Source organism: Poromitra crassiceps, assembly GCF_964638095.1.
Source record: "Poromitra crassiceps genome assembly, chromosome: 30".
NCBI classification, from domain to species: Eukaryota; Metazoa; Chordata; class Actinopteri; order Beryciformes; family Melamphaidae; genus Poromitra; species Poromitra crassiceps.
In genome coordinates, this window is record NC_139652.1 from 11,639,127 (window position 1) to 11,662,555 (window position 23,429).

The 23,429-nt window shown below is 43.8% G+C and overlaps 1 protein-coding gene across 5 annotated transcripts in view; it reads left to right on the top strand.

The window, feature by feature from the left end:
• The window catches only part of cald1b (caldesmon 1b), a 33,069-nt gene that overhangs the window by 4,008 nt on the left and 5,632 nt on the right, over positions 1-23,429 (top strand). For 2 of the 5 annotated variants that reach the window (XR_014553865.1, XR_014553866.1), the window contains exons 3-17: positions 11,343-11,492; positions 12,472-12,738; positions 13,114-13,225; positions 13,356-13,400; positions 13,499-14,125; positions 15,176-15,211; positions 15,348-15,415; positions 17,217-17,472; positions 18,668-18,796; positions 19,898-19,941; positions 20,041-20,119; positions 20,283-20,414; positions 20,594-20,785; positions 23,085-23,156; positions 23,339-23,363. Coding sequence is in view for 3 of the 5 variants with exons in the window: in XM_083662882.1 (XP_083519008.1) it covers positions 11,343-11,492; positions 12,472-12,738; positions 13,114-13,225; positions 13,356-13,400; positions 13,499-14,125; positions 15,176-15,211; positions 15,348-15,415; positions 17,217-17,472; positions 18,668-18,796; positions 19,898-19,941; positions 20,041-20,119; positions 20,283-20,414; positions 20,594-20,785; positions 23,085-23,156 (2,209 nt within the window). In the remaining 2 variants the exon portion in view is untranslated. The remainder of the gene's footprint in view (positions 1-11,342; positions 11,493-12,471; positions 12,739-13,113; positions 13,226-13,355; positions 13,401-13,498; positions 14,126-15,175; positions 15,212-15,347; positions 15,416-17,216; positions 17,473-18,667; positions 18,797-19,897; positions 19,942-20,040; positions 20,120-20,282; positions 20,415-20,593; positions 20,786-23,084; positions 23,157-23,338; positions 23,364-23,429) is intronic. The other 3 variants (XM_083662882.1, XM_083662883.1, XM_083662884.1) reach the window with 2 other exon arrangements.

Below are 23,429 nucleotides of genomic sequence, written 5' to 3' on the forward strand. Positions count from 1 at the left end.
CCTCTCCTGTTCTGCCTCTCCTCTCCTGCTCTGCCTCTCCTACCCTGTTCTGCCTCTCCTCTCCTGCTCTGCCTTGCCTCTCCTGCCCTGCCTCTCCCAGCCTCTCAGGCCCTGCAGCCTCCCTCCGCTCTGCAGCCTGGGGAAATGCTGCAGACACTGGAATGTTTTGACTGCAGTTTTTTTTTAATTCCAGAGCTAGATATGTTTAGCTTTAGTTTGAGTGGAGTATTTAGTGGAGTCTCTCTCTCTCTCTCTCTCTCTCTCTCTCTCTCTCTCTCTCTCTCCTCTCTCTCTCTCTCTCTCTCTCTCTCCCTCCCTCTCTCTCTCTCTCTCTCCCCCTCCCTCTCTCTCTCTCTCTCTCTCTCTCTCTCTCTCTCCTCTCTCTCTCTCTCTCTCTCTCTCTCCCTCTCTCAGTCACTCACTCACCTCCCTGTTAAGCCAAGTAGCCCCCATCCTCTCTCCTTCATCCGTTTGATATTTGATATTGTTTCATGTCATATTGTTCTCGGCCGTCCGCAGTCGCAACAGCCCGTAACGTTTTGACAGGAGTCTTACAGTAGGCCTCTAACTTTTGGGCTGCGTAATATAGCTAAATTGAATTACTTCCTCGATGATTTCTCAGGGGGCGACCTGTGCCATTTGGAGAAGCCTCGCCTGAGGATTTGTTGGATTTCCGTCTCTTTCGGGCTCTTTGTTTCTGTTTAAGAGACAGAGAGGATTCTTGCGGTTCCCCGTCCACCTCTTCCGTCTCGCAACATCTGTAAATCATCTGTGTTGGAGGATTCAGGAAGAGCAGGGGGAAATAATAACCCGGGCGCTCTGCTCTATCAATGGGCCATTTCAAGCTCTCTCCCCGCCTCATAAAGCCTGCTAATGCTTGGGGAGATGCACCCTGGCACGCTCCTCACAGTCTGCCCCGGAGATGTGCTCCTCACACGGGGACCAAGGTCAATGGCAGGGTGCGCGGGAGATGGGGAAGATGGGAGGGGAAGAAGGGCATTTGATTTGAGAAGTCTTTCCGAAATCTGCCGTCTCTTTCACAATGTAAATTTCATGTCATTTTGTGCTGTAGAAAGATTTGTATCGTCCTGTTTGGCCCTGAGGTTCCGCCCTCTGTCTCGGTAAACCAGCTAGTGGACAGTTAGTTTATTACAGTATGATTAAACTCGACGTCATTGTCGATAGTCTCTTAAAACAGACTGTCTCATCCGGCGAATGCAGCTATACAGTCTGTACTTTACACCCCCAGAACATGCACAAGGAAGTTGGGGAAAAAACCTTCAGACTGGAAGGAAGTTCGACAAAATCCGACCAATCACGACACGTGTGTCCACGAAAGAAAATTCCGATTGGACTAATGAGCGGAAGACCCGCCTTAAGAAAATTCTGATTGGACTAATGAGCGGAAGACCCGCCTTTCTGCTTCCCATTCCGGTTGGTGCATGATTCTCCCCCACGAATTACAGACGGTATGGCGGAAGCATTTGAAAATTACGGAAGCCAACTCGTCTGTTCTAAGAGACTACATTGTCGAGGTCTCAAAGGCCATCAGCCGGTTAGCATGGACAATTAACAACGAGGCTTGTTTGAGCGAATGTTAGTTAGCATTAGCATACATAACCACGACTTAGCAATGAGGACAGGGCACATATCCCCCATTCCAGCACGTGCTTGTGTTTCCCGCCCGGGCGGTGGTCTGGTCGTCTCTCCACGGCACCTGTTGGTTCCCTGGGCCAGCACAAGCAGGAAAGAACTCCTGCGAGTGTAGTCCATGTAGTAGTGTATTCGAGTGTATTACGTTGTTGGTAGCTGTTCCACGATCCCGACAGCTCGCTGGGTTCGGCTGTTGTGTGATGCTCCACAACGCAAAGAGGGCAAACTGCCGAAGCAACCTGACAGATGACTGATAGAAAAAGGCCAAAAGTGACCACAGCTCGTTATTATTAGGATTTTTAAGTGACACCTGATCACTTGGCTTAGCTAGCACAGCTAGCTCCTACCGTTAGCGTTCAGTAACAAACAGTCTCTCCATCAAGTGATCAATTCAGCTTGTATCGTATGCCTCACTTGACTATGTGTGTGCAATTGTCTATCTAGGGGGGGGAATGGTCACTCACCACCTCCAGTAATCTCTGGACGTCTGAGGCTAGCAAGATGGGACCTGGACTCTGCATTCTAGGGCATCCCCCTTCATGCCGACTTCCTGGTCTGGGCCTGGGGCCAGCACGCTGTGTTACTGTATGGTGGTTAGTTCAGAGGGGTGTGGTGGTGTGGTGGTATCTTGTCCTCTTGGCTGATGTCTCCGGTGAATCCATGTCTGCCGGAGCTTCAGGTAGTCAGCCGTCCTCAGCCAGCCACCTCCTCCGTGGATTCCTCCTCTCACCTGGAAGAGAGCCAACCATTCTCTGTGTGACTGACGTCAGTCAATCCCTACATCCTGAGATCTTAGCCTAGACCTAAAACTAAATAGAAGCTACACACAGGTGTATCACAATGACTAACACACATAATATACACTGAAGGACATCTATGGGGTTCGGTTCACGGTTAAGCTGTGTTCACACCGAGATATTTATTTTTCTCTCTGTCGCTTGATTCAACCCTTTGGAATCGCTCTGTCGCTCTGTTTAAATCACTCGTCAACAGGCACAATAATTGACAGACATTTGGGGGCTATAACGTTATGCAATGTCATGATATTTGTCCACTACGAGCCACCGTAGTTGTTTACAAGCTAAGCCTATCAGCGTGCTCCTAACGCGAGCCGGTAGTACAGACTTCACTTCATGTCAGCTGTCAGCCTGTCAATCAGCTGTCAATGTGGTTTGTTGCCACACAATAAACCAGCGGTTTGTTCCAAGCCAGTGTGATCCTTGACTCACTCTCACACGGCAGCCAATCAGCGTTGAACAGCGAGCGACTGATGCCAGCGTAATTTCGCTCGAGTTGGGATATTTCATCTCGGGCGGCGAGCGAATTTTCTCCCTATCGCTCTGTCTCTGTCGCTTGGACGCCCAGCGATTTTTCTCCTGGGCGAATATACGCTCAATCGCTCGTTTGCATTGATTTTGTATGTAAACTCGATGCCAGCGAAAAACTTTAATAGGTCGGTGTCAAAAGGTCGGTGTCCGTGTGGCGTTCTGCCAAGCTCTCAAACACACTTCCTGCTGGAAAATGACCCCTGCCTGAGCGCTATAGGTAGGCCCGCCCTCAAGTCAGGCCTCAGCCAATCATCCGCTGAAACATATGACAAACATGGCACCTAACCAATCCAAAACATTGCCTGCTATTTTATGCCAGTTTCTTTCTTTCCGTTTCATCACGTCAGTTTCTTATTTGTGCAGATAAAATGGAATATCTTCTCATCTCCATCTCTTCCTCTTGCTCCTCTGTTTTCACGTTTTCTTGCCCACCGCTCGCTCCATCTCTCTCTCTCTCTCCATGTTTACTCACAATCTCTGCCCTCACAATGCTTGTTAGCATAATGGACGCCGAGGGGGGTGTGGTGAGATATTTCGTTTTAACCTTTAAATAAGTCCATTTACTAGAGAGTAAATTGTAACATAGTTTATTTACAAAACAAAAGTCAATACACGGATCCGGATCACTGCCTGCTTACACTACTTCCTTAAGATGGCAAATGACCCCGAACAAAGGAGGTCTTACTTCTTTATAACCTTTGGTCTAGGCTCCGCCCAGACACTGTGTCTGCAGTTCACAGCGCCCTCTATCTTCCTGGAGTAGTAATGAACAGGATTATTTATCTACAGTTCCCTCCTTTTTTTCCTTATAAGGAAAAACTTAACTGAGGGATTTATTATAAAGTTGCTTTTTGGTTTTGCAACTTTTGTCTATCAGCATACATCATCAGCATTTTGACATCTCACCCCATCCAGAGATGCGCACAAGCAGGTCCACAACGCAGCCTTTCCCAGATCACATAATCCACAAAGTCCAAACCACTTCTATGAATCAAATGACCCGGGAACCATGTCATGAACCACCCTGCACACATCTCTGCACTGAGTGCGGTGACTTTTAACAGCTTATTCACATGCAGAGGTAAACCTACTTTTTCCATTTGCTTTCCTTCGAAATAGGGAAAGGCCTCTGCGAGCTTCTATTCCCTCTTATAGAACCACTCACTTAAAAAGCCTGTGTATAACCCCGCCTACCAGCGATACCAAAAGTCCATGATGATGCTTATTATATAATGATAATGTTTATACTATATTATAATAGGCCTTTTATACAATACTTCTAGAATTAATTAGTTACATACTCTAGTACTAGACACAACATACATTCAATTCAATCATTTACATTACATATTATTACACTTAACAGCTTTCAAGGTTTATAGTTCACTATCAATTATTTGGCATATGTTTCTGAATTCAATTAGGGAGTGCAGGATTCTTGTGGCAGTTTTATTTCTTCTTCGTCCTCGCGTTGGGTCGTCTTCATTGGCTCCACCTACTTGCTATTCACACACTTCATTCATTCCACTTCATTCATTAAATCAATATCCTTTCTCACTGCTAAACTGTCTGTTTTATTGAAATGTTCCTTTGTCTTGAACTCGATGTCTCCCTCGATGTTCCTGGTTTTCCTGAAACAGAAAATCTAATCTTAGTTCTCCTTTATATAAATCAGTTTATCTCAACAGTCATAAGTATCTTCTATTCCGAATTAACTGCTCCCTCCTTTGTTGATCTAACCCTAGGGGATAAGATTGTTAATCATATTCATTATAACCAGCGTTCATGCAGACATTACAAAATGAAATTCAAGGATTTTCCAGTACTTTCCATAACACTATGTTCATTGTCAAGGATTTCACATAACCAAGACTTCATGGCAGCTGTAAGTTTGGCTCAAAAGCCATCAATTTTACAATTTATTTGATTGGGTATTTGATAATTTATTGGTCTAACAACACAAAAGCTTAACTTCTGTGTGATCAGATCAAACCCCCTCTTTCCTCACGTTCCACATTATTTGTTTCGGTTTTGCATACGCTGTTTCTACTTGGCTTAGACAACCTGTATGATGATAGGGTTAGCCTTAGGTGAGGGAAAATTGCAAAGTAAACTGGCTTATTAATCAATGGGAGGCCATATTTAATATATTTTGAAAGACAAACCAAGGTCCACTCAAAACCTGTCCACAAACCTCATTCGGCCTCAGGCCTGTGCTTTAGAAACCTGTATTGAATTTTCAACTTGCCAATTCATCTCAAAATACTGCACACTCCAGATTGCACATTTACGCTTAAAATCACACAGTATCTCAGCATTAAACTAAAACAATAACACTACTACAATTGCAAATAGCTGAAGATTATTCAACAAGAACCATTATACAAATGTGCCACTTTGTACTCAACTTATCATTGGCGACTCTTTCTGCAACACTGGACAATTTCCCTCATTATTTCAACATTTAAATTTGTACTCCCTGCATTTTCATACTCACCAAACTATTTTCCTATATTTTCATATTATTAATTGCTATATTCATTGATTGTATCACACATTTTCAAATATTAATTGTCCAGTGTTCCATCAATGAGTCATTTCCTATCTGTTGCCTCGAACCCTCCTCTTTGGCTCTTTGTATCCTCCGTCTCCACTTCCTTCTCTGTAAAGACAAAAACATAACTTAAATTATTTACATGGCACCACACAAACATGGATCTTCAGGATTCTCATTTCAGTTCAATTGACATTAACAGCATAATTTGTATAAAGAATGATTCATCTCACCTCTTAAATTGATTCCTTTTCAAGATTACCTTTTCAAGATTACCTGCTCTCGATTCCTCTCCATGGCGATTCCCAATACATTTTTGGTTATAACAATCAACTTTTCATAGTTAGTTATGAATTAGTTAGTTTGGTTAGTGTATTAATTCATGCAGTATTTCAGCTGTTCCCATATTTCCACGTCATACTTACCTTACTTTCTGATCCTGTAAACAATTAATCACACAACAAATAACACACATAACCATTCTCTATCTACAGTATTGAGCTCACTTAGATTCTATAACAAATAAAATTCTCTCCTAGTCAGTCCGAAAATGTCAAGTCCGTCCCTTTCCCTCTCATACACACAGTCACAAGTCTGAACTCCGAACTCTTCATTATTCTCATTATTCTCCGCTTCCTTCCCCCCTCTGAAAATCGCTTCCAGATTTTCACTCCATTGTCCATCTCTGTATAACAGACAAGCATACAGATTAATGACAATTTACACTTTTAAAAAGCAAGATTATTTCCTCCACCAAACCTCCACACTTCCTTATAACGAAATAAAATTAGACTGAATATTACTTAACCAATACACTTTAGTTTAGTTGGAGTTTACCCATTTTGTTCTTCAAACCCTGTTTACAATGACAGACAGACGGCTCTTCTCGGTCTTCAAATTAGCATTTCAATCACTTTTGCTGCAATAAAAGCCTTTGATCAGCATTACTTCCAATTCTTTTATCAACTGTTTGCTGTGAAAGGAAAATAGTACCAAAATTCTGTTGTCTTATTAGTTCCTTTTAAATGATTACCCTCTTTCCACGCTTTATTATGCTGAAGCACTGACTAAAGGCTCTCCTCTCTCCTTGGTATCTGAAAGATAAGAGTTACTACTACATCATTCTAAAATGACACCGACTTTACATTGATATAACAGATTAACATGAACTGGCCTTGCTTTTTCTTCTCCTGTAACCAAAAGCTTGCACTGCGGCCTTTCTTTGAAACAAAGCCCACTCTCCTCTTTTTAGCCAAATGCTTGGTTAGTGTTGACTCCCTTTTGCATACTCACACCTACTGGGGACCAATCGCTTTCACATCCTGTAGTGAGCGCTCTTGCTCATTCTCAGAGTTTTACATGACATCACCTCTCAGCCTACAGTCCCCTGTAAGAAAATTAGCATTTAGATTATTCCAAGTTCTCCTCCCATTTCCTGTTAAGTCTCAGAGATTCACATATCACGACAACATTGTGTAAATGTCTACATTTGCTTGAAACTTATCAGTTCTTCATACTACTGTGGGTTTTTTCCAGCAGACACCCAACGTCACCTCATCTCGGCCTGTTCCTGAAATGTTAAAACCAACATTAATACGCTTTCATAATGTACATTTTTCCTGCAACGACTGCTGCATTCCCTCTTCCTCCCATGGTTCCTTTCCCTGAAACACACACAAAATATGTTAACCCCTATCATAGATATCCCATTTTCATTTATTACTTAATTTTCTGTGCTCTCATTTTCTCCAGTTCAGCTGGACTCCGTCTGAAATAAAAGAACACAGTGATTTATTTACTTGTGACTTAATCACGGTAGACAATTCATTTTCTCTTCTTCTCAACTTTCAGCAAAGTTAAATATGGATCTTCATAAAGCAGTGTAACACAATAAAATACTAACAAAGGAATTCTAACCCACAATGACTTCATCTGAAATGAGGTTCATCGTGTTGTTTATATTTATAGCTTTCACCTTGTCTCTAATTCTAATTGGCAACATAAATTGGAAGAATCTGAAATTCAACTCAAATTATGGATATTGATATTACCATAATTAGACAATTCTGTGTTATTTATTCCCAACCAAATTTTCATTTTGCTCTCCTCTTCCACCTAAAATCTTACCATCTCAAAGTCTCACTCAATGCTATTGTTCCCTACCCCCTCATCCCTACTTCAACTCTTCTTATCTCTGTTTAGGAAGAAGGGATGAGATGCATTGTCACTATGTTAAATAACTAAGTCCTTTTACCCAACTGGAGTCTTTCTGTACTCTTCTTCTTCAAGGAGCCTGCACATTGTAAGGACACTCCCTTATTCTGTGCTCCTCACTCTTACAACAAAAGCATCCTGTCCTCTTGTCTCTGTTCTTTTGTCTTTGATCAGGCTGCCCTGCTGTCACACCCCACCCCCCCCTGCTTACCTGAAGGGAGCGGGGGTGAGGTGGCTTCCTGTGAAATCCTTCTCTCGATCTTCCTTTTGTTGCAATTTCTGTTTGCTTTGTATTCACAAATGCCTCAGTTATACTTATTTTCTCCTCTCCTGTCAATAATTCTACACTCTCATGTTTAACTATCTGTAATTGACGCATAGCTTGTACTAAGAATTCCTCTGCTTGTCTTTTGGCGATTTGAGCAGCCCATAAATTGTATACTATTTCATGTTCCCTTCGGGCCTGGTCATCCAATTGTTTAAGAGATAATTGTTCTAACACTGCATTTAATTTCGCTTTCTCAAAAGTGCCCATAGCTGGCCATGAACCCTGTGTCCAATAAGACCACTCAGTTGTCTTTTCTGCTGCCATGAGCCCATAAAGATTCATCATTTCTTGGATAGGCAGGATTTTCTTATCTTGATTTCTCAACTCCATTTCTGAAAATTACATAAATAGGTTATTACACAGCAAAGTTTCCCCTAATTCTACTTTATTTTACCAAGTTGCTTATTTACTATACAATCATGTGCTTTACTTCTAATCACGTTTGAGTAAAATATTTGTAGTTTTACACATGCAGTACATTCATTCACACACAAAGACTACAAGTCCCTTTGTCCTTGTGACCAACACTCAAAATGGCCGACAGCCATGTGCTCCCCAACTCACACAATAAACAACCGGCGTAAAGCAGCTGCTGGCTTATAAATTAATTCCCTAATTATTAAGCCCCAGCTGAGGATAGAAACTATTGATGTGATAGTCAATGATTTTCTTTCATACAAGCCGATTTAACAAACAACCGCGGTAAGACAACACAGCCTCATATGTAACAGGTTTCTACTGCCATTGTTCATCCCAGCAACTGAATAGCATTCACACTTAGAAGCATCGTCTTATTAAATTTGTGCAACCACAACTGGTACTGCGTCTCATTTCATTTCAGTAATATACAAATTCTCCTGAGTGCCACTATCTCAGAGCGGCCAGCTTTTAAGCTTACCGTTTCTCACATAAACTCCATTCAACATTCCTTACCATACACTTTTTATTTGCTAGCTAATTCAGTCACTGGATGACTAACGTACGTTTTATTACTTATTTATTTATATAGCGCTAATTATCTCCCAACCGGGGGAAATCCGGCGACTTCAAAGCATTTACTCCGCTTCCTCTAAGGATTTACTGTGGTCTCATGGGTCGCCAATGCGACTTCCGATTCCTTGTTAGCACATCAGCCACTGCTAACTATTGTACTAAACAGTCTCCCAGAACAGACAAGTTGGCTTTCTCAGGTCTTTATCTCTAGAGCATAAACTTTACAGGCCTCTAAGGTCTCATTCACACACATTGTGAACGATTCTGCTTCTGATAAAAACCCCATCTAACGGTCAAATGCTTCCACCATATGTGTATAGCTGCATTCGCCAGAAGTAGATGAAACAGTCTGTTCTAAGAGACTACTGAACAAAGGATCGTCCCCCCCTCCCGCACAGCCTCTAAGGATTTTATTTATTTACCTAGGTTCTTAATTCTCTCTCAATGGTAGGCCTACACAATCAGCAGCAGAATATCTGTTACATCAATAATATGATTAGTTACCGAACTCAGTTACCTTATAATGTTTAATGATTTCCACCTAGTGGATCCTTGAGGCTCCAACTTGCCTCTTAATCAAATTTCCCAATAGCAACATAGCGATCTTTCTTCCACGCTATTTTTTTTATGCTCTTTTAATCATTCGGTAACCAATCATCTATTGGGCACATTTAACACACAACACACTTAGACTTTTGCATTTCCAAATAATCAAATTACAACTCACCTTGGCTTTCCATTTGCTTCTCGCCGGCCTGCTCTGCCTGTGTTGTTGTTGATTTGCGCGCTCCACAGGAATTCAGGTCCGACGTGAAACAATGGCCCCAAACCACAGGCCCAAAGCCTGCTCTGACTATACCACTATACTTCCCCCCTCGACACGGGTTTCGGCAACCAAACTGTGGTGAGATATTTCGTTTTAACCTTTAAATAAGTCCATTTACTAGAGAGTAAATTGTAACATAGTTTATTTACAAAACAAAAGTCAATACACGGATCCGGATCACTGCCTGCTTACACTACTTCCTTAAGATGGCAAATGACCCCGAACAAAGGAGGTCTTACTTCTTTATAACCTTTGGTCTAGGCTCCGCCCAGACACTGTGTCTGCAGTTCACAGCGCCCTCTATCTTCCTGGAGTAGTAATGAACAGGATTATTTATCTACAGGGGCCGTTCTTTTGGAGCACTCTCCCCATTTCTTCCATGTGACATTTGGATGATCTCAGACACATGTAGAGAGAGAGAGAGAGAGAGAGAGAGCATGTGTGCGTGTGTGTTATTAAGCTGTTTTGTCTCTGTTGTGGCATCTCCCATCCCCATCATGTCTCTGGAGGTCAGCTTGAGACGGTGTGGCTCATGTGGATCAGGATATTGGATTGGGGCCCATGTGGATCAGCACCGGGTCAAGGTTCTGACTGACAAGAATGTTCATTTACAGGATCTTTTAATAGTTTGAGTGGAGCCTTTCCTATCCTTCTTGTGCACGTTTCTCTACTCTTGAGTTAGAGCAGCTGTTGCTGCTAAACATTCTGGTTTCATGTAAATGTTTGCTTTCAATTCCCTGGCAATACTGTATGCAACCGTTACATTGACAGGATAACGTACAACCTAAAAACGTGACTTTATATGCACCTCTGTAACTGATAAAACCCAAAGAATACTAATATAATACTACATACTGTATATTGGCACATGGTTTTCATCATGACAGTTGTATTGGGAATGCATGACCATACGTTTTGTAAATAGATGAATGCATTACTTGTTCAAATTCAGTGTTTACAAGTGTTTTTGATTGTCATAGAAATGTGTTTTTATATAGATCATATTGACATAGGTAAATCTCGGTTATCGGCAGCAATGTTAGTATCGGTTATCGGTATCGGCCAACATTTTCATATCGGTGTATCCCTACTATATAGTATATTTATGAATCATCTCCGTGAAGCAACAATAATGCTGTGCTTTGTTTCCTCCATGTTGGATGATTAGGTCTTATTCTTCAAGAAATGTGAAGACCCCCAACAGATCCCCCTTTATACAAGATTCAATGAAAACAATTAAGAAGAAAGGGTTTTCAGTGGTTAAAGACATTTCAAAGCACATCCTACCACTAATAATAATAACAACCATAATGTCATTTCAATTGTGTCCAAGTAGTAGTCATTTGAAATGATGGATATCTCATGTTGAGGTGAAACATCAAACTGTTACGGTCCTTTAACTGACATCATGCATATTTAATATGCGCGTCTGTGACAATGTTTCAGTTATGGCGGCGGCGCCAACGAGGATGACGAGGAGGCGGCTCGCGAGCAGAGGAGACGCGCCAGGGAGGAGAGGAAGAAGATGAGGGAGCAAGAGGAGTCTGGTGGCTCTGATGTCATCAACACCAACACTGATGTCATCAACACCAACAGGTACAACGTGGATCAAGGGACAAAAATCCCACAATGCCACAATTGTGGGGCAAGAATCACAATAAAATTAGACATTATGGAGTCAGTTAATGGGGATATAGAAAGTATCTTTGGTTAAGGTTGTGGGGAAAGGAGAAGTGGAGCAAACCTCCCATATGTTATTTCTCTCCTCAGACTAAAGCTGAGCCAGAAAGCGCCTGTACAGCATAGCAGAGAGAGTACTGAGTGCTTTTGTTTGCAGAGGTGGTTGGTTTGGGTTCCCCAGGTTCTTGGTGGACATTGGAGAGGTGTTGACTGGTCAACTATAAATTTCAAACTGACCACACTTCTGCCAGCAGTGAATTTATGCTACACTCGACGACTACGGGATTGGCCTCAGATTTGTGTTTAGGTCCAATTGGCTGTAGCATGCATTTGGACTGGAAAGTAGCCTACCTCCCCCTCTATTCCCTCACCCAACATCGTTCTCAATATGTCTTCTTGTCCGTTCCTGTGTCCTCCATGACCCGTTTGAAATAATATCTACTGAAGGACAGTGTCAAAACAAAGGAACGTCTAGGATGGAGGGCTGATAAAGACCCCAGACGTTTGCTTGCCATCAACAAAATATAGAGAAGGGATTGGACATTGATTTGGCCAACAAGAATGAATAGAGACTGAAAGATGTATTATCTAGGGGAAGAACTTTCTCTACAAGGAAGGACAACTAAAAATATAAACTTGAAATTCTTGGTATTGATAATCACCACCAGCCTCAGCTTTGGAAACTGCCTCCAGTGGTTAAGTGGTTCTGTGATTGATCTTTCCCCGGGTTAGCCACAGTAGAAACATCCAATGAAAGAACGAGATGTGGTTTCACCACATTTGATTGGACTAGAGATTTGATAGGAATTAGGATTTGGAGATTAGTGGGGATTGGACGCAAATTTAGCGCTCTGCTGCTATATCGCGACCGACTGGATTGTCTGTGTGCCTACAGTGTGACGGAGACAGAGTCGTCTGCCACCGGCGCCGGAGGTGAAGACGATGACCAGGCCCTGCTGGACGATCGCCTGGCCAAGAGGGAGGAGCGCAGGCAGAAGAGGATGCAGGAGGCCCTGGAGAGACAGAAGGAGTTCGACCCCACCGTCACCACCACCAACGGCATAGACGCCGCCCCGGAAGAGCAGTCCAGCCGAGATGCAGAGGACGGAGAGGAGGAGGAGAAAGAAGAGAAAGCGGACGAAGAGGAGGCGACAACCACAGAGTAGGGCTGCTCGATTATGGCAAAAATCCTAATCACGATTATTTAATGCGATTACTCATTGACTTTGGCAACATCATGCATTTATTGAACTTAAAAAAACTTGTCTTTTAAATATAATTGAACTGAAAAACAAAGAAATAAATGGAAAAAATATATGTATGTATACACACACACATGCACACACACACACATTTATATATATATATATATATATTTATATATATATAGGTTAACTAAAATAAATTTATATAATATATACATGTAAATTTTAAATTAAATATATATAAAAATGATTGTTTTATCTCGATTATCTTGTTTTCATAATTGTGGAAAGCCAAAATTGTAATTGAGTTTAAAATTCAATTACTTACACAGCTCACCCCCCGACTCCAACTCCTGCAGCAAAGAGGAGGAAGACGAGAAGGATTCAGAGAAGGCAGAGGAGGAGTCTGCAACTGTTCCTGAACCAGAGGCTGTTGACACGGAGGTAAGATGTTTGACTAATCGATTATTCGATTAGTCGTTGCAGCTCCACAGATGTTATACATTCAGAGATGAGAACATAGGAAGTGAAATTATTCTGTCCCTGACTGACGGCGTTTCTTTTCTTTAAACAGGAATCTGTCGAGGAGCAATCAAGAACATTGACCACGAGAAATGAGGTGAGGAATTCTGATCTGAGCATTTGTTCCAGCTCTGTATTTAGTCGATAACATTATCACTGACATTGACAGAAAATGAATGCCAACTTATCTTATAGGAGGAGATTCAGGAGAAGGCTGTAGAGGTAGAGCAGGCAGATTTAGCAAAGAAAGATGTCGAAGAGGAGGAGGAGGAAACTGTTCCTGACATAGACGAAGAGGAGGAACGGAAGAGGAACGAAGCGGAAGAGGCAAGGCAGCGGCAGGAGATGGAGGAGAAGCTGAGGGGAGAGGAGGAGGAGGAGAGGAAGGAGACGGAAGAAAGGATCAAGAGAGAGGAAGAGGAGAGTCGGCAGAGAGAGGAAGAGGGGAAAAAGAAGAGAGAAGAGCAAGAGGAGGAAAAGCGACAGCAGGAACGGCTGCGGAGAGAGGAGGAGGAGAACCAGAAGAAGGAGATGGAGGCGAAGAAGAAGAGAGAGGAGGAGGAGAGACAGAAGAAGGAGACGGAGGCGAAGAAGAAGAGAGAGGAGGAGGAGAAACAGAAGAAGGAGGCAGAGGAGAAGAAGAAGCTGGAGGAGAAACAGAAGAAGAAGGAGGAGGAGGAGAAACGGAAAAGGGAGATGGAAGAGAAGAAGAAACAGGAAGAGGACAAGCGGAAAAAGGAGGCGGACGACAAGAAGAAGAAGAGAGAGGAAGAGGAGAAGCGGAGAAAGAGAGAGGAAGAAGAAAAGAAAAAGAAAGAGGAGGTATCAGTGTGACTTATAGGGGCTTTATCCACCAACAGGCACTTTAAAAAAAAATCCTGGACAAGTCAAATGCAGGCAGAATAGCACAAACGCACTTTTTCCTGGCTCAGAATGGGCCTTTGGGGGGCGGTGACCATGACTACGCACAACAGTAAGCATGATCGGACCGCGTAAAGACTGAACTTGGAGCAATGTGTTTTCAAAGCACCCCAAGTGTCACGCTTAAAGTCATTTCGACATAAAAATGTGGCAGTTTAACTTTGAAATTCTCTAAAATGATAAAAGTAAAAACGCTTGATTATGGATCGGTGCGTAGTCGGGGTTATCCTGATTACAACCCTATCAGTCATTGTCAGAACTTAGGGAGCAATGTGTTTTTTTTACACCGCCTCCAGTTTCAGAAAGGAAGCCGTTTTGAAAGTACAAAATGTGCAAATTGAACTTTGAAATGATACAGTAAAGAAAAAATCCTTTAATTTGAGGCTAAAACCTCTTGGGGGGGGGGGGGGGGGGGGGGGCGCCAACAATTCCTCTATGAAGGAAAAACCCTGGAATGTTCCCATTTTTATAAAATAACTGAATGCAGACATTATAATGTAACAGAAGTCCTTAATCCATAACATTAACTGACATTGGGCACATTTGATTTCTCCAGGCTTTGGTCTTGTCTGGCAGATAAGTTCTGCTTTGTGGTGCGGTCACAGATCACAGATTCACAGTGTGTTTGCTTTGCCACATGGATGAAGGAGGTGGATGTCACTGAGCTCTCACAGTGTGATGATGCGTCTTCAGCTTAACATCTGCACTGCATTCACCACCAGGCCTTAGACTGCACCAGCGTGTTATGGCTGTTCTGTGTGTGTGTGGGTGTGTGTGTGTGTGTGTGTGTGTGTGTGTGTGTGTGTGTGTGTGTGTGTGTGTGTGTGTGTGTGTGTGGGGGGTGTGTGTGTGTGTGGGTGGGGGGTGTTTCAACAATGTGTTTTCCACTGGGACTTTCTATTTTCACCCTTTTATTCATCTGATCCAATGTCTCTGTCTTCTGCAACAAAGGAGGAGAAGCCAAAGAGACTTGGTTTTAAGGAAAAGGTAAAGTAAAAGTCGAACGTCGAATTTAAAATTCCAGGATGTTTCTTCTCCCATGTCAAAGCCTTGAATGGGCACAATGTTTTTTTTTTTTTTTTTTTCATATCTTAACTCTTTTTTTGTTTTTCCCTTTGCCAAGAATGAACCAGCCAAACAGAATGGGACTCTCATCGAGAACAAACATAAGAAACCAGAGAGGACCTCGAGGTAAAGCTTGCCAGACCCCCTCATTCCAGTGTGACACGGTGTTTAAAGTTTTGAACTTGCACCTTTCAAACACGACAGTCTCATTCTTCTCTGCATGTGTGTTTGTCAGTAGTTAAAGCAACATTCCACTGCACATACAGTAGGAACATGTATTGCATTCTTTGGCCGAGGACAGTCTAATTCATATTTGTTCATATGTGAGCAGCTCTCCCCAGTCCCCTCACCTCAATCTGTCATGTCATCAAGTTGAATAGACGTGTCGAGTTGTTCCATTGATGATGAATGAGAGGCGGACATTGCGGGTTTAATGTTTTTGCTAAACTTTGACACTGGAATGAGCCTCATTCTATAGCATCATTATTCCCAGAAAATCCCTCTGGCTGCTCTCATAGTCAACTTTTAGATCAACTCTTTACACTCCATTGCCTTCTTCAGTCTGGCATTGCCTCCACTGTGACCGATTTCCATGGGGGAAATCCCAGAGGGGGGACTCGATTTTCCCTAACCAATCACTAGAGACCAACAACGTATCCTAACCAATCACCAGAGACCAACAACGTATCCTAACCAACCACTAGAGACCAAACAACGTATCCTAACCAATCACTAGAGACCAAACAACGTATCCTAACCAATCACTAGAGACCAACAATGTATCCTAACCAATCACTAGAGACCAACAACATATCCTAACCAATCACTAGAGACCAAACAACGTATCCTAACCAATCACTAGAGACCAACAACATATCCTAACCAATCACTAGAGACCAACAACGTATCCTAACCAATCACTAGAGACCAACAACATATCCTAACCAATCACTAGAGACCAACAACGTATCCTAACCAATCACTAGAGACCAACAATGTCTCCTAACCAATCACTAGAGAGCGACAACGTCTCCTAACCAATGACTAGAGACCAACAACGTATCCTAACCAATCACTAGAGACCAACAACGTATCCTAACCAATCACTAGAGACCAACAACGTATCCTAACCAATCACTAGAGACCAACAACGTATACTAACCAATCACTAGAGACCAACAACGTATCCTAACCAATCACTAGAGACCAACAACGTATCCTAACCAATCACTAGAGACCAACAACGTATCCTAACCAATCACTAGAGACCAAACAACGTATCCTAACCAATCACTAGAGACCAACAACGTATCCTAACCAATCACTAGAGACCAACAACGTATCCTAACCAATCACTAGAGACCAACAACGTATCCTAACCAATCACTAGAGACCAACAACGTATCCTAACCAATCACTAGAGACCGACAACGTATCCTAACCAATCACTAGAGACCAACAACGTATCCTAACCCTCGATAGCAGTGTCTCTATCTCATCTATAGCGGTTGACTCGCCATTGTTGTTAGGTCTGGTGGTGCGCTCGACAACAGCGTTAGTCCCGCCCATTGTGCCGTTTATTGGCACTGATTGGCTAATCGTTAGCCCCTCTCGGCGCTCATTGGACCGAATGTTTTTTCAACATGAGTAAACCGCTGTTGCGTGTCACGATGCCAGACAGGAAGCAGTCGGTGGAGTGGGCGGATTCGAAGATCTGGACCCAGGCAATATCTAGCCAGTAAATAATGATGAACATGTGAGTGTGTGTATGTGTGTGTTTGGTTGTGCCTGTGTGTGTGTGTGTGTGTGTGTGTGTGTGTGTGTGTGTGTGTGTGTGTGTGTGTGTGTGTGTGTGTGTGTGTGTGTGTGTGTGTGTGTGTGTGTGTGTGTGTGTGTGTGTGTGTGTGTGTGTGTGTGTGTCTGCCAGTGGGGAGAAGGTGCTCTCGCTCTCCCGCAGCGCTGAAGAGGTGGAGCGTCAGGAGGCCGAGCGGAAGCTGCAGGATCTGAAGCGACGGAGGAACGAGGCGGAGAGCGAGGAGTTTGAGAAGATGAAGCAGAAGCAGCAGGGGGCCGAGGCCGAGCTGGAGGAGCTGAAGAGGAAGAGAGAGGACAGGAAGAAGATCCTGGAGGAGGAAGAGAGGCAGAGGAAACAGCAGATCGCAGACAAGAAAGCCAAAGAGCAGGTGAGCTCGGCGCGAACCAGAAGCAAACATAGGTTTCACCTCCGCTTTACATGAATGGATTTTCTTTTATTTCTCCTTTATTCAACCAGGAAGGTCCCATTGAGATGCAATATCTCTTCTGCCATGTTGTCAATAAAATACTGGGCATATAATATAATATATAACTGGTGTAGCGCTGCTCTAGCGCCTCCTCTGGTTGGTCGTGGCGCCGCCTGTTCAGCGGGAGCACGTGCTACGTCCTGCCCGTGAAACTCCTCGCTCTCAGGTGAAAAGAAGCGGGTGGCGGGAAGACGACTCGCCCTATAAGGCTCACTAGCACACACAAGGACAATTGGACATTCACAGACTCTCAAACACACACGCACACACACACACACACACACCCCACCCCCCACCCACACCCCCCACCCACACCCCCCCCATGCCGCCTTGTTCCAGCCTGGCCCTGCAATCTTTCCTCCACGCTTCATCCTCACCCAACCCCTCCTTCCCTCGTTCTCATCTGAATGGGGCCATATAGATGGAGGCTGCTATGAGCGATATGCATAGCCCCCAGTTCCTGTGTGAACGAGCTTCTCCCCCCCAGCCCCCCTCTGATAAACCCCCGCAATCCCTCTCCCTCCCCCACCTAGTTTGTTTGCAACGGATGTTAATTCCTTACATGTAACAACAAATGTTTATGTATTGTACTAATATTCAAGCGTGCCATTATTCCTTTCAATCTAGAAATAATGTAAATAGTCTTAATTCGAGTATTGAATGGTGATTCCCATTCGTGTGTGTTTATGTCTCTAAATGTTGTACGTTGAGGACCGCAATGGAAATAAGCCGCAAGGCTTTATTGTGTTTTTATCCTCGGTGAACTGTCTGTTTCCCTGTATCTGTGTTGACTTTTTCACCAAAATAAATCAAATCAAATCAAAATGTATTGGAGGAGGAGGCATGTGAGAGTCTACACCCACCCCAGATTGGCACAGAAGGGGTGGAGCAACGACCGGGACCGCTTAGACAGGGGATAGATAATTGGCTATGACCAATTGGGAGATTCTTAAATTAATTTCTCTTGAAAAATGGCATCTTGTCTTACTGTAGAAGGATTGGAGTGTAGAATGTCATTTTGATTTGGCTGGACTGGTTGCATGCCATGGTTCATCCACAACAAACGTGTGACAGCAAACTGTGATGTCTATAACAGGAGGAGAGGAAGAGGATGAGAGAGGAGATAGAGAAGAGGAGGGCGGAGGCCGAAGACAAGAAGAAACAGCTGGCGGAGTCTGCCGAGGCGAAGATCGCCTTCACCGTCAGTCCCAAAGGCTCCGCTAAGGTGAGCGAGTGCAGCGGAGGTCCTCAAAGTGGGCTCCGGGGACCCCCAGGGGGTCTTCAAGGGTGTTTCAGGGGGTTCCATAGCAGAATGAAGGATAATTACATTTAACTATAATTTAATTGAGTTGAAATTAGCCAAATGTGTAAGGCAGTTAAACAATGTAGACAGTTATACGGTTTTCCATGTAGTGTAGAGTTGAGACGAGAAGTTAAATAGTAAATCATCCACACCAGAAATCTTTCCATGTACGGCGCCTCTATTTGGGGGTGAGTTTGAAATACTCCTACCAGGTACGAGACTCTCTTTACTGTACTGTATGCTTGAGTCTGTTAACAGCAGAGGCAGTCAAACTTCCAGAAGTCAGTATGTCTCCCAGATCTATCTCAAAATATGTGTCTTGGAAGCATTCGTGCCCCACCACCAGCATGGTTTCTCCTGTTTTTTAAACCTCACCTATCCATCAGTACTGTATCTATTGTCTCTATATGTTTTTGAGGTTTAACAAATTGCACGAGCAGCACAACTATTCTCCTTCTACCCCTCGATTGGTCAGCATGTTCCGTGGCTTAATGTGGTGGTTTGTTTTGCTTTAGCCTTTTAATTTCCTCCGATACCAGCCGTATATTGTTAGATGACGAGGATTAAAAAAATAAAATAAAATGTTAATGTGATGTTGCTGGCATCTTAGCTGTACTCAAATATGGCTGTTTTTGAGCAAGACTGGGGTAATTTTCTTGCTGGGGTATTTTTGGAGGAATGCTGTGTGCGTGTGCATGTACATGCATGTGTGTGTGTGTGTGTGTGTGTGTGTGTGTGTGTGTGTGTGTGTGTGTGTGTGCCTGTGTGTGTACATTGGAGGTATAATTCATTGGGAACAGCAGCCTGGGTTCCCAGCTCAGGAGCTGTGTGTGTGTATCCTGGCTCACTGACAGCCAGCTCCAGTCCAGACAGACGTTCCCAGGGACTGACCGCTCTCTAGCTGCTTCTCAATGAGGTTGTCATGGAGGCAGGAAGGAAAGGCCAGGGACAACTTGACCCGTTTGAGGATGTATTTGTGACACGAGTGGGTTTTTAAATAACTTCAAATGCTGTTTTGCACAGATCGGCGCAAAGGCGGAATTCTTGAGCAAGTCGGCCCAGAAAAGGTGAGACGTCAAAGCCGATAAGAAAACAAACGTAAACGAGACACCCTTCTGTTGTTGAACCATACTAAGGTCCTGTGCGTTATTCATCTATACCTACAGCAGTACAGTCAGAACGTCACACACTCCGATTGTCTCCAAGATTGGCAACAGACTGGAACAGTACGCTTCGGCCTTGCAGGTGAGACACTCGAGAGCTCCGCTCACAATCCTCAGTCCGCATTTCATAACGATCGTGCTGCTCTTCTCCACATAGAAGAAGTAGCTGGTTCCACGCAGTAGATGTAGACGATCCCACCAAATCCTCCCCGTCCTTCACATGAAAGCCATCTGTTTTCCCACAGGGAGCCAAAGAAGTCAAGTCCCCCAAGTCTCCTGTGCCAGACATTCCTGCAGGAGGCACGCGCAGCATCAAGAACATGTGGGAGAAGGGCAACATCAGCAGCTCCTCTGAAAGCCCAGCCCCGGCAAACAAGGTGAGACAGACAAAGACAGGGGGGACAGACGGAGACGGATTTATCGATGTGACGAATGGCTCGTCTCTCTTAAAACTGTCAAATACTTCCGCCCGTCTATGGTGCATTCGAAGAATGCGGAAGAGATCGTCTGGCCTGAGGGAATAACGAACGGCTATTTGACATGTCTCTCTTCCCAGGATGCGGCTGGAATTAAAGTGGGCGTGGCCGGACGGGTCAACAGTTGGATGGCGAAGCCCGCGGAGGCGGAGAAGGCAGCACCAGCGCCGGCAACAGCGCCGGTAGCAGCTCCGGTAGCAGCAGCAGCAGCAGCAGCACCAGGGCCGGTACCAGCAGCAGCAGCAGCAGCACCGGCCCCAGCAAAACCAGCAGTAAGTCCCTGATGAAATGAGCTGGCACACACAAACACCATGGTACAGTAGACACACAGGTGTAACTTCAATAGACTAATCCCTTGATATTTTGTACACGCTAATGTGCTCATTTACACGACATCGACATCCCAACCTTTTGTTGGCTGCAAAGTCACCGTTTTCTTATCTGAGTCTGTAGTCTAGTGACACCACATGGGCAACTCCTGTACCTGCATTTCAAAACACACCTATCGCTATCCTTCTGCCAAAGTTTGGCCAAACCTCTCCCGCATGTAACTCCATTCCTGAAAGGAAGTACAAGTGTGTGTGAATATATTTATCGAGGCCCTAAAAGCACTGGGAAATCATCTGGATAGAAGCAGGATGTTGTCGCTCACTGCAGCCCAGCCAACAAGCCCTGTTCGGCGGTCCCGTTACGTGTGGAGCGGCCGCATGCCAACATGCCTCTGTTTCTACACCCCTCTATGGGGGCAATCACTCACGCTGGCCTCAGTGCGTATTTCAAGATGATCCTACTGCTCATATATTAAAGGAACACTCTGCCCATTTTCAACCAGCTTTGTATCATTAGAACATCAGTAGTATATCAGAAAACTGTAAACGGTTTTGAAGTCTGTCGTTTAATTTGACAGTTATTGAGTGTTCAAGTGTGGACCAGTGACATCACTGGTCCACACTAACTCAAATGAATAACTCATTAACTCAAATCAACTCTCAATAACTGTCAAACTAGATGAATGACTTCAAAACCGTTTACAGTTTGAGAGTTGATTTGAGTTAATGAGTTATTAATTTGAGTTAGTGTGGACCAGTGATGTCACTGGTCCACACTTTAACACTCAATAACTGTCAAATTAAATGACTGACTTCAAAACAGTTTACAGTTTTCTGATATACTACTGATGTTCTAATGATACAAAGCTGGTTGAAAATGGGCAGAGTGTTCCTTTAAGTATACAGTGTATGATGCCATACTTTCAGTGGAAAGTATGTTTAACATGGATAACCCCATAAAGATACTTGTGGGTGGGTGGGGGGAGTATACAATGTATTCAAGCTCTAAAACGGCAGTATCATTGTTGGTAAGCTCATATGACTCTCTCCATGCCCCAAAAGGTGATGGATCTCATTCTCACTGTGACTCCCATGTTTGACCACTAGAGCACCATTTCTTTTTTTGACGTCTCCTTCAGTTAAGGCTTAATGTCCCTTCGATATTTGTCACAAGTACCGCCCACAGCAGCACGGACAAAAACAACCAACAAATATGGAAATGCCGAATTAAGAAATTGGGTTAGTTAAATATTGTGAGGTATGTAGCTACTGGATATACACAAGGTCACTTGTGACGGTGCACATGGTTGGACACGGTGTGTCCTTTTCTTTCTTTAAGTAGGACACCAGCTGCTAATCTTACCATGTCTTCTGATGTCCACACATGCAGACAGGGGGCATTGCTGCATGACGTGTGACATTGTTCTGAAGCAACGTTTACGAGCGAGATATCTTTAGTGTCAAACGTCTTGGCCAGAGGAGCCGCTGTGACTTTGTGCCGTTACTTATGCAGCAACACCTCCCCCCTATGGGTAGAAGCGGCACCGCACTCCGCTGCACGGAAGATCATCGATGTCTGTAACTTGTCTGAATGTGACTGAACTTCTGTATCGATGTACAGTAATACATTCTCTGTCCTTATTACTGTTTTGTTTAATTCTGCTTTTCTTCTAGCTTTGCAACTTCCCTTTTCTCAGCATTCCTCTTCAGCTTTCCTTCTCCTCCTTTGCTTAAGTCTCACATTGGAAAAGGTACCGCAAATAGTACACTTTCCATACCCTCTCTCCATACACTCTGGTGTCAAGTATTGTTAACATAAACCAGTATGTTGTCATTCAGGCCCGTATCTAGCTATGAGGACAGGGAGGTCCGGACCTCCCCTAATATTTCAGAGAAAAAAATAAAAAGCAGGTGGTGACATGAAAGAGAATATACTGAATAATGACATCACAACAGTATAATCCTAATGTTGATTTAGAATGATATATTCCTCTAAATATGGCTAAAAAAGGTTAATTTATTTTTATTTTTTTTATTTAAAATTATATATTACTCTAAATATGGCTAAAAAAGGGGGAGAAAAACCCTCATATTTTTTTCGGCGGCGCCCGAATCCGCCTCCCCTTGCTGGACCTCCCCTTTTTCGAAACCCTGGATACGGGCCTGTTGTCATTGTCCAAAACTATTTGGGTTACGCGGGGTGTGAATTCGGATATAGATCGGGCTCTTTTATTTGTGACAGGATGTGAAACCGGGTGACGTCGGCAACAAGCGCGGCCTGTGGGAGACCAAGAAGAGCTCCGCACCTGCCAAGGTAACTCACGCACACACACGCACGCACACACACACACACACACACACGCACACACACACACACACACACACACACACACATGCCCCCGACTGGACCTGGGGTGGAGGGGCGGTGTTAATGTTTTGAAGATGCCTAGTTAACATGGGATGTGTCTTGTTTGTGTGTTTGTTTGTTTCATTCAGTCGACCTAATGGATGCATGGGAGAGGTAATTTGTGGGTGTTGTGGATAAACTTGATGCACGCTCCACCAGGCACCGTGTGTGAACTTTGTG